Source organism: Scomber scombrus, chromosome 13, assembly GCF_963691925.1.
Source record: "Scomber scombrus chromosome 13, fScoSco1.1, whole genome shotgun sequence".
NCBI lineage: Eukaryota > Metazoa > Chordata > Actinopteri > Scombriformes > Scombridae > Scomber > Scomber scombrus.
Genome location: NC_084982.1, coordinates 10,661,445 through 10,678,052, shown reverse-complemented (window position 1 = coordinate 10,678,052; position 16,608 = coordinate 10,661,445). Strand labels below are relative to the sequence as shown.

Here is a 16,608-nt window from a genome sequence, read left to right as displayed (position 1 = left end):
ATTAAAATGTTAATAGAAACTATTTATTTGCATTTCATTTATCATTTATTTCATTACAAGTTTGTATAACACACCACTCACACATTCATCCAGAATGCCACATTATGTACTGATTTGCTTCCAGGAAATCAAGATACTGGAAGCTCCACACGGTGACGGCTCCGGCTTTTTTCGGCACCGGTCGGTAATCCTTTTGTGTGTCAGTGTGCATTGTTCTTCAATATTTGGCAGTCCTTTACAACCCAATTTCTTGACACGTGTCCTTCAAAAGGAGGATGTGAAGCTGCACAGACACTGGCAATCATAAGTAGTATATACAGTTTGTTGTCCGATAAACAGCAGCATGTTGTTTCCTCAAAACCCTTTCCTTCCTCTGAATCTTGACCTTGTGTCCAGCTGTAGATAAAAGGACAGACATCGGTCAGTCTTCACAGCACAGCTTACAACATGAGTGCGACTGTATTTGTGCAAGATGAGTCATTTCTTTTCTATAAGATTTCAGTTCACTTTGGGTTTTACTGCCTTTGAGAAAAAGAAAGTTGGTTGAGTTAAAAATGCATCAATAATAGTAATTATCTTAAATGCTCTCCGAAGAGAGCTGGATAACCCATTGTGCTAGCTTTGTGGTTCAGGCTCCCAGAAAGAGTAATGTAGACTTCCACTTTCAACCAAATGTTTGAACATCAGTCTGTAATCAAAGTGACTCTGTTTGAATATCCAGCTCTACCGTTGTTGTATAATAAGCCAGTCTCTAATACTTTTATGAATGTAATGTAATTACCACTAACTTACCGTTGACCTCTTGCACTCAAACAATGCCGTCTGCAGGGCTTTGCAGTGGCCTTCCTTCAAACACTGACTGGGCAACTTTCCCTCCTTAAAAATTAAGAAAACAATTAGAATACACCGGGTTGATTCCCAAGAATAATGTGATTTTCCTCCTACTTCAGAGGCAGCATGATATGACCTCAGATCTGCATCAGGAGTTTCCAGTTCTGTCTGAACCAGGAACTCCTCGCAACAAGAACACAAAATGATTTTACTGATCAGTTTATCCACAGAGGACGAACTACTCTGACAAGTTGTTTTCTACATCAGTAATATGAACAATGGTGCAATCAGTTGTGAGAGATTCAAAAACTCCTATTGCTCCTATTACTGACTGGGGCTTTAAAATAAAAAAACTGAGCTTTGGCAACTTAATGGGTAGTTATAATTTAACATTTAATCATTTCTGTTGTGTTTAATGATAAAAAAAAATGGCAAAATTGAGTGATGCACGGTGAAAATAATAAACAGATATAGTAAAATCTCTTAGAGCAGCAATGGTTACATTATATTTTATGAAAATGTGATGAGCAAGTTAGACCAGATTCAATCAGGTGTCACATCAAATTTTGCAAATATTAAATCCACCTGTTTTTTCACCACTTCCGCTTATGAAAAAGTGTTAGACATTACAGCAAAAGCCTCAACACAATTTAAACAGACTTTCAGATTTATGAAACCTTTATTTTACTTCAGAAAATAAAAAGGGCAATTTCAGTGTTTTTGTCTCCCATCCAGACCACATTAGATGAGGTCCAGATGAAACCCTACTATACTTAAAACTTTTAATAATCTGAAACTGTTTTTTTAATGAGACTCTGGAGTCTCATTGGTAATCTAGTCCTGATTTGTCTAAATATAGTGTTTTTTGTACATTAGGTTTAATGCGGTCTGGGTTGAAAATTATCAGTGAAATCGCCTTATCTGTTTTCATAGGCACAAAATGTAAGTTACACAAATCTAAAAACACGCTGGTCCTGACTGCAAATAACAAAACGAGTTAGAATATATTTGACTTCCTTATTATGCTTCCCCTATTTAACACTGCAGTGCTCTGTGGTTGTGGTTTTGGCTCAGGTTCTGGTTTCAGGGAGAACTGGTTAGGTAAAGGTTACAGGAAGCAAACCTCGACACAATAGCTGCAACTATATGACTCTCCATGTTTGCGGTGTTAACTCTAAACTATTGTAGTCTGCTCTTATTAAAAACCTGTAGTCATATCAGACGTCCATACAGGCAGATGACCGACACTTACCTTCATTACGCAGTCGTGCTGAAGGAGACAAGCCTTGAAGTCTTCTCTGATACCGGAACAGGCTCTGTTATCTTCCTCTTTTTCCTCGTAATATTTCGGCATCGTGCAGAATCCTATTTAACGCCTAAATTAGTTAAAATATAAACCTACACGTGTAATAACCGGCTAGTTGTCAGCGGTGACTTCAATGTTGTTATGAGAGCTATCGGCCATGTTTTAAAAGCATGGCATGACGGGAAAACGGTGTTACATTGCGCAAAGAGGTGCATGCTGGGAGTTGTATTTTCATTATGTTTGGTTCTTTTAGGAGCTCGATACGCAGACAGCTTATTATCCATTAATATTCAGGTCATATTTACGCTTTCACAGGTGTTTTGAAATCAAATCTGGTGATGTAGGTGACATGACATGTGCAAGTACAACCAAACTTCAACGCAAAAAAAAAAAATGGCAATGACTTCTAGTAACTTTTTCTTTTTTCATTTATTTCAAAGATGTCCATGAAAAATGATGTCAAAATCATCAGAGGCAGGCATACACATGTACATGACGAAGGCACATGAACTGAGGGGGGAAATGGGGTTGTCAAGCCAGGGAAGAGTTATTTTTCTGTTCTCCTCTTTCAGGGATCACATGACTGCCCATGCTGTTTTCATGCATTCAGTTTCCATTTGTATGTGGATGTGGGACAAGGGTCAGAGTCTGGTCCAGTTAGCAGAAGCGTAAGTGGCTTTCCCCACTCCCAAAACAACACTCTTTAACCGTCTCTTTCTCCCAACTTGAAAAAAAAGATCAAGAGGCAGGGGTTCTAACCACTTCAGTTTTTTAAGTACAGCTCTACCATGGATGGTTTTATCGAGGGGTGAAGGAGCCTGCTCTGACCAAACGAAACACCACTCGTAAATTAAGTACAAATATGAATGTGCATGTGAACAAGCATGTTTAGGAACATTTCTTCCATTCTCATATCAATTCCAACAAAAGGCACTTCTTTACCCCATTGAATAAACCACTGACATTTCAAAAACGGCTGAGGCTTCACTTAAAAATAGCTTCCACTCAAAACGTCAAGTGAATTTCAATAAACTATAAAGTTAGGCAGAAAAGCGAGAGTGAAGAGAGAGCGAGAGATGCTCATTGCTTTTTTCTAAATATATTTACAATCAGTGAAAGTACTACACAACCTAAGCCACATCATACAACGAAAGAAGCACTCTGAAATGATCCGTAAGTAAACAGATATGTGATTGGACATAAATAAATAAATCATTAGGTGGGTTAGAAGGAGTCTGTGAAATGAGCACCTAATATGTGAAGATGGGTGAAAATTTAAGTACAATGGTTGAGGGTGTGATGTAACAAAAAGTGAAAAAGCAGTGCAAAGCACACTGTTACATATGGTAATCTTACAAAAATCTACTTTACCACTTCCACTCAGCATAATATATTGTTCTTAACATCAAAGCACTAACTGGACTGTGTTATTTTCAGATTATTATTATTATATCCAGCAAATAAAGTGTAGGCAAAAGTGTGAGGGAACACATTTGAAAAATGTCACTGAGACATGTGCAGGGACTTGGATTTAAGGCACGTTTCTCTAAATTTGACTCACAAGTACTTGAACTGAATCCATTCACAACTCTCCTACCGCTCAGCATTTAGCAGTGAAAATCGTTTTAGTTGAAATGCTCGACTTCAAGTGAAAAGAAACTGTTACGCCGACTGAACCGAGATACTCACACCAGCTAACAAATTAACTTCCGAAGTAGCTGTAACAATGAAAATAAAATGTACAATAGCATTTGAGACACACACACAAACAGTATGCAAATAAAACAGACTCTGAACTACAATAAACATCTCTTAATAGAATAAAAATATATTTTACCTCTTGTACAAATTAAAGATTTATTTCAAATAAATTAAGTCACCTTCATAGATCGTCATAGCTGTAATAATATATCAATATAACAATATATTCCTTCAGGAAAATGACGCCAAGGCAATGTCTGATTGGTTTTTCTATAAATGGACACCGAGGTCATACACAGCTCGTCAGACAGGAGGTGAGATAGGTATGATGTCATGGTTCGTATTTTCTTGATGGATTGGGGTAGTTACCGAGAAAATCTAACCTATGGTCAAAGTTGTCACCGACTGGCTTCAGGCAGGATTTTGCAACTCATCCTGAGTCTAAGTTTCAGGACGAGTGGAGTATTTCAGTGAGACCGACAATACTCGGAGTGAGAAAAACATTTTAGTTTGGGCTGGTGTTGATCTGAAGCTCCGTCATCTCAGTCGAGAACAGAGAGCATCTGGCCATTAGTGATGATTGAACATTCTTGATCATCACGGGCTGTGGCGCTAGTGCAATGCCCCAGCGTACCCATAGGTGGCAGCATTGAGTAAAAGAGATTTGGCAGCATCGATACCAGTGGCCAGGTGACTGGTTCTCCCGAGATGTGATGATTTGTCCTCATTCATCCAAGTGTTTTCTGATTGTGTTCAAAGCTGCTGGACGACACAGTCACTTTGAGAGGCAGAGCTGGGAGCAGATTTCTTCACACACTCTGCTGTTGTTTTTTGTTTTAGACAGTAGTATTCACATTCTCACAAATGAATTAAGAGCACACGAGTGAGGGAGGGATGCAGGAAGAAAGGGAGATATCGATCGATGAGAAGAAAAATAACAAGGTACGTTAGGAAGAGCCAGGACAGAGAGGTGGCGTTCCTCAGACGAGCAACTCTAGTGGGCTCTAATGACTTCACTGCCGGTTGCCAGAGGCCCTGCGTAAGCAGTCTAAGAGATTTTGGTCCCCCAGGGGCCATGAATCATGTTCCCCTTCACAACAGTCAGCCTGCTATCCTCTTTATATGTATCTGCAGGGAGAAAGCAGAGCGACACGATGTTAATGGATTAATGCATCTGGATTAAGTGGTATTCAGCGTATGACTGGAAATGGAGATGAACAGGTGGGACGTATGATTTGCTTACTTCGCTGAGGATGGCCCACACAGCTGAGTTTTTGACAACCGAAAGTCTAAGTGCCAGGACAGGATTGAACGAAGGATCCACAGCCCCTTCTGCCACACCCTTTTCAAACTGACCTGTGTGTTTTAACAAATACACACACAAAGCACACATGACGAACACATTTGTAGGAAGAGTGCACTACAACTTCACCAGGAAAATATTTGCTCTGTCACAAAAAAAAAGAAATGTAAAAAGACAAGTTGACTGAGTTACTGGAAGAATATGCACATTTTCAACCAACATGTTTCCATACATGGTCTACACCATGTTTTTATATAAAGAAATCACAATTATAAAGAACATTTGATTAAAAAAAAGCAAAGAAAGCATACATAACTGCTGTATACATATACACTGTCTATCCCTCGAGGCTCCATCAGTTTGAGTGTGTAATCTGATCAACGTGTTTCAGTGTGACTGTACACACTCCCACACATGCTATAGCGCTGGGACACCATCGAGTTTACTCACCAATCCTGTAAAAGCGGTCTTCACTTCGCTTGTACTTCTCTTTGGTCTGCATTCCAGTTTCCTAACATGAGCACAACAAAAGGTTGAGTAAGATATGAGACAAATAAAAATGGTATCGATTTCTCTTTTGAGCAGCGGTTGAACATCTGTGCTCACGATAGAAGCGTTGATCACAGTGTCAGAATGTACTGCCTCTGGCAGAGCTAACGATTGTGTCATGCTCACATTCCTGTCAATAATCAATACGCTGCATCCCTAAGAGCAAGTGCCCAATGTAATCTAATCAGAAGCATTTGCACATCACACCATAGAAAGGTAACAAACCGTATGCGTGTGTGTATTTCCCTACCGTGACAGGCAGTATTTCCACTGTGGTGTTCTCAATCTTGTCCCCTGGATGCTCCTGGTTACCACTGCGAAACAGGAACCTGCCAATCAAAACACATACCTTTAAATACATTCATCCAGGGACAAGCGTTCCATCACTTCTTGGTATGCAAATGGTAGCAAAAATATAATCACTTGTGGACAACAAGTAGGGAATTAAACCAGCCATTTTTTAAAATAGCTTAATGCCACTCAGATGATATAGTTAATAAAAGTTTAAAGCTCATGTTTCTTTGATCTCATATTCAGGTCAAAGCTGCAGGTTTTGAACATGATTTCAAAGCAATTGGAAAATGATTCAAATTCACAAAGCATGGGCAGGGTGAGAAATATGAGGTTCATTTATACAGACATCATGCTGCCCTTATTTGATCTGAAACAGGGATATTTTTACTTGAATTTGTGGTTGCATTGTATTTCTCTGTATTAAATGCTAAGCAACTAGAATGGGAGATGGACACAGAGGCACTGACAGATCATAAAGAAATGCTGTAGCTCTTGACCAGCTGCTGATGAGACAACAACTCAACAGTAGGCTAAAAGAGTCTGAGCTTGTGTAATTGGTGTCGCTCAAACGCAGACACTAAACACTTCAGAGCCAGACAGCAGAACATTAGATGGCAGCTTTCCCTATAGCTGCAACTTATTGCTGAGTGACTGATGATGTGAAAACAGTCTCTCACGCTTTTCGCTGTGAGAGACTGTTCGATCATTCTCTTTACAAGACCGGTGAATGCAATTATTACACATCTCTGCTTGACCAAATATTAGCATCATTTTCAGGTCGACTCTACTCCGAGCCGTCAGCTGTTGCCATGACCTCCCTTTGTGTTATATATACTGTCATGCTCCATCTTTATTCACAACTCCATGGAGAGTAGGAGGCTGGCCTGAGAATGCTTATTTTAGAGCACTCTCATTAGCTCACCCAGATCCCTGGAGACTCAGACATACTGTAGCAGGCAGCAAGCGGAAACAAGTGAAAAAGACTTTGCACTGTCTGTATATGCAAATGCTTTGGTCAAAATAAGGATGTATATGTTGGGCTGTGCTTTTCATCCTCACCATATTATTTGGGCACAAACAAAACTGTGCGTATAAATGTCAGAAGCATGAAGCCCTTGTTTACCTCTCTATGCTAACAGGTCTGTCAAATTTAAAGAGGACGTAGTCTCCTGCGGTAGGAGTGATGGCCCAGAAGAAGTCCTCTCCCAAGTATGTTTTCTCCAGCGTGTGACCCTGATATACCTGCGTGACACAAAACACATGCATGTATTTTCATAGTGTGGCTCTATCCCTGAAGAGACACACTTCACTTGTCAATTCCGTGTGTAAATAATAGATGTTACATGCATAACTGTACAGTGTAGAATGAGAGCAAATGCATTTTATTAGAGTTCTGGAGTGATACCTTCATTGAAGTGGAAACCTCAGCTGGGGGATTGACATGCATCTTGTGGAGCAGCGGCTTCAGGAAATCTTTGTCCTGCGGAAACAGGCAGATGTTTCTACATGGGAAAAAGATTCAACCAATGTGGCAAATAAATGACTGCGAGGGTGTAAGACTCACTGTGAGTTTTTGGATCTTTCCAGCGAGAGAAGAATGGAGTCCGACATGTTGAAATAAGGAGGGTCTGAACCGCACACGTAGGCTGGACTTCTGTCGCTCGCAGTGTTTCTGAAAAAAAAAGAAGAGTACAAAAAAGGAGGAAAGATGAGAGTCATTTCCCATACAAAGATACTCATACCCACACAGTAACTACAGTACTGCACATACCGCATCTTTCTCAGGATTGCAGACTTTGACCCAGAGAATATGATCCAGCAGCCAGTCGATGGGTTTCTCCTTATAAAACATAAAGATGAACTCGACAATGAGGTTTAGGTCCGGAGCCTGGAACATTTTTCCTGTAGGAAACAGAATAAGGGGGGGGAGGTCAAGTGAAGTTCATTGATGCTGCAAAGAAGCTCATTAAGAACTCATTATTTGCAAAGAGATTATTAAACCATGAATAGAGATTATGGGACCTGTTGCAACACTGTAAATAAGAAAGAGCAAAATAAACTGGAATAAACACGAAAAAGTAGCACCCTCTTGTGGATGTCTATCTAAAATTAAAGACACTTTAAAAGATAGACTTAATTCAAATTTGATTTCACAGCAAAAAAAAAAAAAAAAAAAGCTACCGCTCTGCCTTAGTCTATGTTTCAAGATTTTCATACTTAGACACATCCACAAAAAACCCCCACAGAAAACAACTTGTATTTTATCACTTAGTTGGAAGACAACAGAATGTCAGCAAAATGTTTCCAACAGCAGAACAACCCTGACCCTAACCCTGCCTTCGAGGAGGCCATTATTCAACTACATTAAACAATCCACCGTTGAACTCCATACAAACAAAAAAATGTCTTTCAGATGAATGATGAAAATAATAAATATAAAAACTGAAACTAGGAGTAGAGATAGCTGTCTAGTTACACTCGGCTTTCAATGATGACACCAGATTCATATAAATTTGAACTCAAATGTGTGTATAATTAAAATTAGACTTGTCTAGTAAGACTTAACAATGTATAATATTAACCAGTTAGAATTTAATCTAAATTGTGATAAGAGACAGATCTAGTTTATCACTGACAAATGGACTCTGAGAGGAACCATGATTAGCACTACAGTTTTCACTTGGAATACATATACATATTCCTCATTTACATGTTGTAGTTGTGTTCTTTATTTAGATTTGTTTTTCCCAGCTAAATCATATTTACTTGCAATAACCACATTTCCAAATGGTGATATAAATATCCATCTTTTCTTCTACAGACCTACAAATCTTTAGTGTGTGAATGCTTTGATACATGGAATGTAAAGTTCTGAGTTAATAACCACTTCAGATTGAACATTTAGTGAGGAATACCATTGTCTGGTTTTACCATCAGCTCTCTATACTGAACTTGCTTCATGAGACAGACCAGTACTGGATACTGAATATTGATCAGGTGCTTAATGGTTCGTACCGATGAAGCCCAGCTGAGAGAACTCCAGGATCATCCAGTCCTCTGACGACAGCTGGAGGGCAAAGTTCTTCATAGTAGCAAAGTAGTTGGGCTTGGCCACAATGTCATCCTCCAACTAAAGGAACAGAGGCACAGAAAGAGCTGAATGTGAAACAGGAGAAAACTGTAAGAGTCAGGGTTTATTTTTAAAGGAGAGGGTGAGAAACAGAAGGGAGACTCCTCTATGTTCAAAAAGGGACAGCACTTTGAAGTGAGCTAGGAAACACTACTGTAGCTACACTAGAGTAGAGTAGCTGTGTAGATGTCAGACAGAAAATACCTCTTCCCTCCAGGTGAAAGCAGAGAATGGAAATGACACACCCCTTACATTAGACAGAAAGATGAGAGATTGACAACACAGTTAAACCCAATCCATAAGTGGCTGGTTCCAAATCTGCTCAGAGTAGACATTTATATAAACATTTCCAAAGCTGGACACATAGTTTAGCCCAAAAGAGACAGATCAGAGATGTAGAAGACTGAGAGGATTAGGTTGAGAATAAGTAGCTCTGGTCTGAAAACAATTACCCTGACTCTGATGAATGACTGCAACAACACACATTTGCCCCAATTAGTCACCATGTTTTAAACAGCACTGACTCAAACTACAGACAGACTAGTGTTTGCCTAGTAACAAGTTTTAACTCTGATACATGTGCCTAACTGTGTCCAACAGGTTGCTATGGGAACCCGTTATTTATTCATCTAAGGACGTACCTGAACATAATAAACCCCTTTGCTCACAGCGTACATCATGAGGAAGGAATAGTCCAGATTCTGCTTCGTTCGCCATCTAAACAAAACAAAAATCAGCAACACATTTTCAATCACCATTTTTGTACATCTGCATTTAAAGGCGTCCTCAGGGATGTTACACCTTCTGAAAACATCCAGAAGATGCAAAACTGTGTAAATCAGATACTTCCACTCTTCTTTTTTTTTTTTTTTTAAATTTTGATCAATTATGAACCAATGCTGTCACACTAACTGTTTGATCTGAATTATCTGCCTTTGTTGCGATCTGAGTCATGGCTGTTCACCAAGTGCTGCAGATGATTATGCTGCTACCACAGGGCAGGTGTGAGAGATATTAGGCTTTAATCTCAGGTGAATAGGTAACCCAAATACGAGGGCATGGACGTGCGTTCAAACTGAGCCAGTTGGTGAGTCGTTCTGCAGTTTCAGCTGTAAGAAAATGTGATCAGCAGGTATAAAGCCTTATTCTATACCATTCACTGCACGCACATACAAATAACAACTTTTAATGTTAAATAAGACCAGCTACTCAGATTGACATTAAAAGCATCTGTGCAGCAAACAAACACCCACATACACGCATTAAAAAAATAAAAAGAGTCTTCAGGGCCTGAAGGCTGAATGCATAAGTAGTCAGCACAAACTGCACCATCAACAGATTTCTGTTGAAGCCAGTTGTTAGCTGACTATACACAGGAGATAACTACAGAGGATGATAAGAGTGAGCTCTACAGAGAGGAAGAGATAGAGGCTGCTGCTGCTGATGACCTTGATCTGACTTTGAGAAATGCCTGTGGAATACTAAGTACCTAGGCAGCCTACCTAAAAGCGCTCACTCGCTTGCTCCCTCCCACTTTCCCCCTGACTCATGCGTCTACTTTTTCCAACCCTCATCACAGCTCCCATGCATAATTTCATGTCTCCCAGGCCTGGTATTGCCATGATCTCCATAATGATTTTCTATCACATTTTTTTTTCCTAATTAAATGTCGAGAGGCCCGAGAACACAAGGTGACACAGATGTCATGCCGGTCTGATTTTTTCTTACCTGACCCTCTCTTTGGAGTCTCCAAAAGTCTCTTTGAGATTGGTGAGTTCAGGGTAATAGGTGGCAGGAGGAGAAATCACCTCCAGCAAACCTGAATTCAGCTCTGTAGAAAACCTAAAAGAAAAGAAAAGATTGCTGGTGATGTCAGCGGTGTCGCTTTTAGTCACAGTGACAATTTGGTCCCTTGTAATGTTTCTATCAGAAGGCAATGAAGTGCACTTACTCTTTCTCTAGACCAGCAACCACACTGTGCACATACTCTACGTCAGTCTGCAGAAAATACACCAGAAAGACAGATTTTGACACACTTACATTATGTGATTTATTGTGCAGAAGCATCATGTTATGACTCACAATACATGAACTTTAGAGCTCACCTCGCCAACAAAGACAATAATGACACAGTCGAGTTTCTCCTCTGGTGAAAGCTTGTCTATAAGCGAACGTAGCGTCTCTGACAGATATGACTTCACCTTCCGCTTCACCGTGGGGATCCCCATCACCATAGTAACTGGGGAAAAGAGTGTGAGGTGAGTACAGGGATCGCGATGGCTGCAGGGGTGGCTGTTGTTAATCAATCCGATCCAAAAGCAAATTATTTTTGCTGTTTGACATTGACAGATTAACTCGGCCTAAATCCACAAGAACAGAAATTCATGCCCAGACTAACAGATGGCAGTGGGAAGGATGACTAATGGAGGTAGTTTGTAATGCATCTGCACTAATGTGCTGCATGTTTTAAAAGACAAGTGCCTTTATACAACAATATTACAGTCTGGTTAATTTATTTTATTACAAAACATACTGCAAGCAACATAAAGGCAACAATGATTGATGTAAAAAAACAAATGCTGCTTAGCATTTACTCAACATCATTATTTACTCAGAGATCTGCAAAGTACTGCGGAATTAATTTATGAGCTTGTCCTACCAACTACATAAACCGACCTGGACTGGCCAGACGGACCAACAGGGGTGATTAAAAAAAGTGCAGTTTTAATTTAATAACAAACCATATTTCATAACTGATTAATAACTTAATTGATACATTGTGAATCTATAAAAATGACCAGACCTTATACTAAAGTCTTCAAAACCCAAAACTTCAAAAGCTCTGTTTAACAAAGTAAACTAGAAATATTGCCATGCAGTTGCATGCCTTGTCAACCATTGCAGTTTGCATCCATGTCTGTCCAGACTAATAATTATATACACATGAATATAATTTGACTTTGAGGGAATCTAATAAAAGGTATTAAGTGTATTTGTTCACATGCTTGGCCAATAAAGCTGGTTCTGATTGAACACAGAGTTGTAGCCATGACAGTACATGATGCTTCAGATGTGGATGTTGCTGCTATATCATTATGTTGATCAGCAAAACACTTATAAGAAGCAGACATCACATTCAGCTGAGGAAGGGCCGATCAGGGAAAACAACTGTCAGACATAGTAGGCGAAGATAAGTGAATGGCTGTTGTCGCCCCATTATCGCGTCTATTGTGTCGAGAGATTCTCTGAATAAGTACACCAGACAGAAAAAAAGCAAGACAGACAGAAGACCAGTCCATTTCATTTACAAAGATCACTTTCACTATTGAGCAAGAGAGTGAGAGAGAGAGAGATGAGAAAGCGGAGAGTGTACAGCGGGCCCACACTGGCGAGAGGGAAAATGCGAGGATGTCTGAGGCATTGGGCTGGTTATCCGACACTGAATCAGGTTTTTACATGCTAAGGAGAATAAATGAAGACAGCAGCATTAAATTGCTTGACTCGCATATTCTCTTCTTTTTCATTTTTTATCTACAAGATTAAATTTGGCATAATGTTTGGCATAAAACGTTCACAGAGAGGAGGAAAACAAGGTTAAGGTTTGTATTAATGGCAGTTAGAGACAACTGCCCCTGTGGCGACAATAATGATGCTTAAATGCCTGTTTGTGTGTGCGTGTGTGTGCGCGTGTGTGTGTGTGTGGTAAAAGGGGAAACATGCTGACTGAGCTGATGTTGGGGCACAAGGGGCCTCGACAAAGGTACAAAAACAAACTGGAGTTGCAGAGTGAGCGAGCAGCATAGTGGACTCAAGAAAGAGAGCAATCCTCAGGAGTGATCTGTGCAGCGTGGAGAATCTGTCCCAGTTTTGCATTGTGTTTCTCACACCGAGCTCTGTGTCGTAAAGCGACACCCACCACCACCACCACCAAGAAAGTAGGTCGAGGATGAAAGGAGAATGTGGGAGGAAGGAAAAAGAGACAGAGAGTGACAGAATAAGGGAGGGTGGCAGACAGTGAATGAGTGATAATGCATGCAAGTGCAGTGTGAGCAGGACCGACTCCAAGTCCACCCCCCCCCCCCCGCTTGATCAGCCTGCCCGCTTCACTCTGCCATCCTTTCATCTTCTCCAGGGAAAAAAAAGGACAACAATTTACATTTCTGTTCGCTTCTGCATCACATCTGTGGAAAGAACGGATTTGGCATGCCATACAAATAAAAGGAGCTGGTGTTTGGATGTGTTGTCGGGTTGCAATGTTAAGCTAAATGTCACTTGATCATTTTCTCAAACCCAGCATGTAAATGTGTTTATTTTCCAGATGAGACATCCGGGCTTCCGATACGGGAGAAAACTGACATTGCAATGTCTTTTTTTCCCTGAGATATCTTTTTTTTTTTAAACAGTAAAATTTCACCAGATACATGCAGGGTGTTATTCGTGTACAGGTACACAATTAGTAACCATAATTTTCATTATTTGGGTACTTTTATATGTTTCTACATTAGCTTTAGCACATATATATTATATTCCTTTAGCCGAGTAACAGAGAGAGACAATGTTTCATCCAGAGGAGACAGTTGGCTGTAAAACGTGTAGAACCCACACTTGCCGATAATGGAGGGAAGATAAATTTCCATCCTCTGAAAGGCTGTAAAGACTTTTTAGCTGCTGAACAATCAGCAACCTGCTTTGCTTATCATCTGGCTGAAATGCAAAAAAAAAAGCCTCCATATTTGAATAGACTTTTTGGTGTGATGGACTAACGGGTTCTGCCTCAACACCACTAGATCTTAGCTACCAATTTCCAAATTTCAAATAAATATCAGAGGAGATAGAATTGAGTAATTTTACACAGTGGGCCCACCATCACCCTACTCCATCCCAATGCTCATTTTTCTTATTTCCCAGGATACCAGCCCTTTAAATTTATAGGTTAATTATGGGATTTTTTCCCCCTAATAAACCTAGTTCTCTTTTTCTCTCTCGCTTTTTTTTTTTTTAAAGGGGTTAATAATTCCTGTATTAGTCTACACAATTTCAGAAACGTTATATTTTTTAAGTATTAGATTTATTATAAATAAATAATATTAGTTCATATTCATACAGAAGCAGAAAAGTTGCACTGACATTTAAGGAGAACAAAAGATTATGTGAGTTTGAAAATGTATTGGGGTCCAAAAATCTAAGACTGCTACTCAAAACACTTCTATTCTGCATTTCCCTTTAATGTAATACTATTTGTTCATTACAAATGATAGTATCAGCTTAACAATTTGAGTGAAAATCTTTATTAAAAATGTACATTTCAGAATATCTTAGTATTTGGTATCTATGTCCCACTCAAGCGGGAGTGGACTCCACAAGTTCGTGCAAAACCTAATAATGACCAATGTTATCCCAGCAGGATTTGTCAAAGAGCCTCTTGAGATGTCACAGGCTTTCTCAGTCTTCAAGATCCCCTATAAATGTTCAATGGGGTTGAGGTCAGGTAACTGTGGAGGAAAGTCCATGAAAGTCAGGACTCCTTGATCTGCTTTAGTCTTCAAGGAGTTCTTGCAAAGCTTTGAGGTGTGTTGTCTTCGGTTCGTCTCCTCACATACACAGTTCTATTACTGACAAACCTCTAACTTTGATTCATCAGTAAATAGGACTTTATTCCAGTTATCCACTGTAAAATGCTGATATTTCTTAGCTCTTCCAGAGCATTTGGCCTTGTTTCCCCTGCTGAGAAGTGGTTTAGAAACTGCTATTCATCCTCTGAGACCAAAACAACACAGCCTTCTTTTGAAAGTAGTTTTGCTGGTTGTGGTCTTGCGTTCTTTATTCAGCAAATTCTCTATCTGTGAAGAAGTTGCTTTTCTATCTCTCAGGGAACTAAGCTTGATGTATCGATGTTCTGATGGTCTGGTCATGTTTGGTCTGCCTGATTGTGCTTCAGATACAACTGATCCAGTTTCTACAAAGAATTTTAGAGCTCCGTACACTACCCCCTTAGAAACCATTAGTATAGCCATGATTTCACACTGAGAAAGCCCCTCTTTGCCTAGAATAACAATGGGCCTCATTCACAAACAGTGTGTACGCACAAATCTGTGCTTAAACTGTGCGTAAGCACATTTGACACACAAATCTGCGATTCATCCATTTGTTCTTACCTAAATTTGTTCGTACTCTGCGAATAAATTTAGAACTTCCTCAGACCATACATACACAAAAATGATGACAGGGCTGCAGTGCTCTACGCCTTAATGCAGCATATTCAATGATGGTAAGTTAAAATGCCTTATTACAAAATGTCATTTGTGAAATAATTCACTTTTCCTTATGGGAAACACACATACATTAAATCATGAGCTTATTTATTTGCTAAATACTGAAACATCACAGCACCTAGTGTTGGAAATACTTCGGATAAACACGCTGAATCAGCACCCATCCGCACCCAACTCTTCTGGTTTTCTTTTTATTTCTCCGAACAACATATTAAAGCAATAACAGCTAATCAATAATTAGCTGCAGACACAGCTAAAGCACGCATTGTTTACTGAACACCACTGTTTACAGAACGTTATCATTCATAAGTGTGGGTGCTCACATCGTTGTTGTTATAGTTATCGTTCTCAGTGTGGAGGGCCCTTAATTGTCAATCATTCAATCTTTATTTGTATAGTGCCAAATTACAACAAAGTCATCTCAAGGCACTTTACAAATAGAGCAGGTTCTAAACTGTACTTTTCTGGTTTTAATTTTAAAGAGACCCAACATTCCCACATGAGCAAGCACTTAGCAACAGTGGCAAGAAAAAACTCCCTTTTAACTGGTTGGGGTAGAATTGTTTGTTTCATTAATGTTTTCTGTTGCATCATCCGGGTTTACAAATTATATTCTTAGCCTAATTAATTGACTTTAGCAAGCAGCAATGCTATTTTCATTTAAATATAAGTTTTCACTCGATAATTACATAAAGACACAAGAAGTTGCAAATATCACTTTAACAATTATGACATAAATGATGGTTCTTGGTGATGTCATCACTTTTCCTCTTAATGATAACTGTCGATTAATTGCTGCCAGTGCCCACGTGTCAGGAATCCGGCTGTGTGCAAGCACTTATTTTTTGCGGAGAGTAAGAACATTTCTGCGCACATATTAGTGAATGAGGCCCAATGTAATTTCCTACACTTACACTTCACTCGGTTCTGGTTCCATGTTTTAAACTGTTACAAGGCTACTTATTAAGCAATGATATGCTGGAAACTTGAGGCACAGACAGGTGAAAACTGGCTGCAAGTTGAGTTACTTCATAAGTCTCTGATGTTTAGATCAAATCCATCTGAGTGTCATCTGAACACGTTTTTGCACAAAGGAGTTAAGTTGGTCAATTTACAATTTCGTTAAAGATCCCCTCCAGACATGTTTTGAGAATGTATATAAAGTACTACTTACTGACACCTAAGGGGGCCGAATATCATATATTGCACCTTTAAATTTGAG

General features: G+C 39.5%; 2 protein-coding genes across 2 annotated transcripts in view; both read right to left on the bottom strand.

Moving 5' to 3' along the window:
* Window positions 1-65: 65 nt before the first annotated feature.
* Window positions 66-2,286, bottom strand: LOC133992886 (cytochrome c oxidase assembly factor 5). Its single transcript, XM_062431667.1, has 3 exons — window positions 2,084-2,286; window positions 793-876; window positions 66-396 (listed from the first exon to the last, which is right to left on the bottom strand). Exons 1-3 carry the CDS (start codon window positions 2,183-2,185, stop codon window positions 355-357), a joined length of 228 nt encoding a protein of 75 aa, XP_062287651.1. The 5' UTR covers window positions 2,186-2,286; the 3' UTR covers window positions 66-354.
* Window positions 2,287-2,567: 281 nt separating this feature from the next.
* The window catches only part of mgat4a (alpha-1,3-mannosyl-glycoprotein 4-beta-N-acetylglucosaminyltransferase A), a 33,838-nt gene continuing 19,797 nt past the window's right edge, over window positions 2,568-16,608 (bottom strand). Inside the window, exons 4-16 of the mRNA XM_062431835.1 lie at window positions 11,220-11,353; window positions 11,066-11,112; window positions 10,843-10,956; window positions 9,756-9,831; window positions 9,000-9,114; window positions 7,756-7,886; window positions 7,549-7,656; window positions 7,390-7,464; window positions 7,108-7,226; window positions 5,941-6,019; window positions 5,592-5,652; window positions 5,082-5,194; window positions 2,568-4,966 (exon numbers count right to left, since the gene is read on the bottom strand). Coding sequence (XP_062287819.1) covers window positions 4,940-4,966; window positions 5,082-5,194; window positions 5,592-5,652; window positions 5,941-6,019; window positions 7,108-7,226; window positions 7,390-7,464; window positions 7,549-7,656; window positions 7,756-7,886; window positions 9,000-9,114; window positions 9,756-9,831; window positions 10,843-10,956; window positions 11,066-11,112; window positions 11,220-11,353 — 1,199 coding nt within the window. The 3' untranslated portion in view covers window positions 2,568-4,939. The remainder of the gene's footprint in view (window positions 4,967-5,081; window positions 5,195-5,591; window positions 5,653-5,940; window positions 6,020-7,107; window positions 7,227-7,389; window positions 7,465-7,548; window positions 7,657-7,755; window positions 7,887-8,999; window positions 9,115-9,755; window positions 9,832-10,842; window positions 10,957-11,065; window positions 11,113-11,219; window positions 11,354-16,608) is intronic.

Excerpts from the sequence above, each read along its gene's own strand:
- LOC133992886 (XM_062431667.1), bottom strand. The coding sequence starts at position 2,185 with ATGCCGAAATATTACGAGGAAAAAGAGGAAGATAACAGAGCCTGTTCC. Across the intron at positions 877-2,083 it reads AGCACGACTGCGTAATGAAG|GAGGGAAAGTTGCCCAGTCA; the intron begins GTAAGTGTCGGT and ends TTAATTTTTAAG. Across the intron at positions 397-792 it reads TTGAGTGCAAGAGGTCAACG|CTGGACACAAGGTCAAGATT; the intron begins GTAAGTTAGTGG and ends TTTTATCTACAG.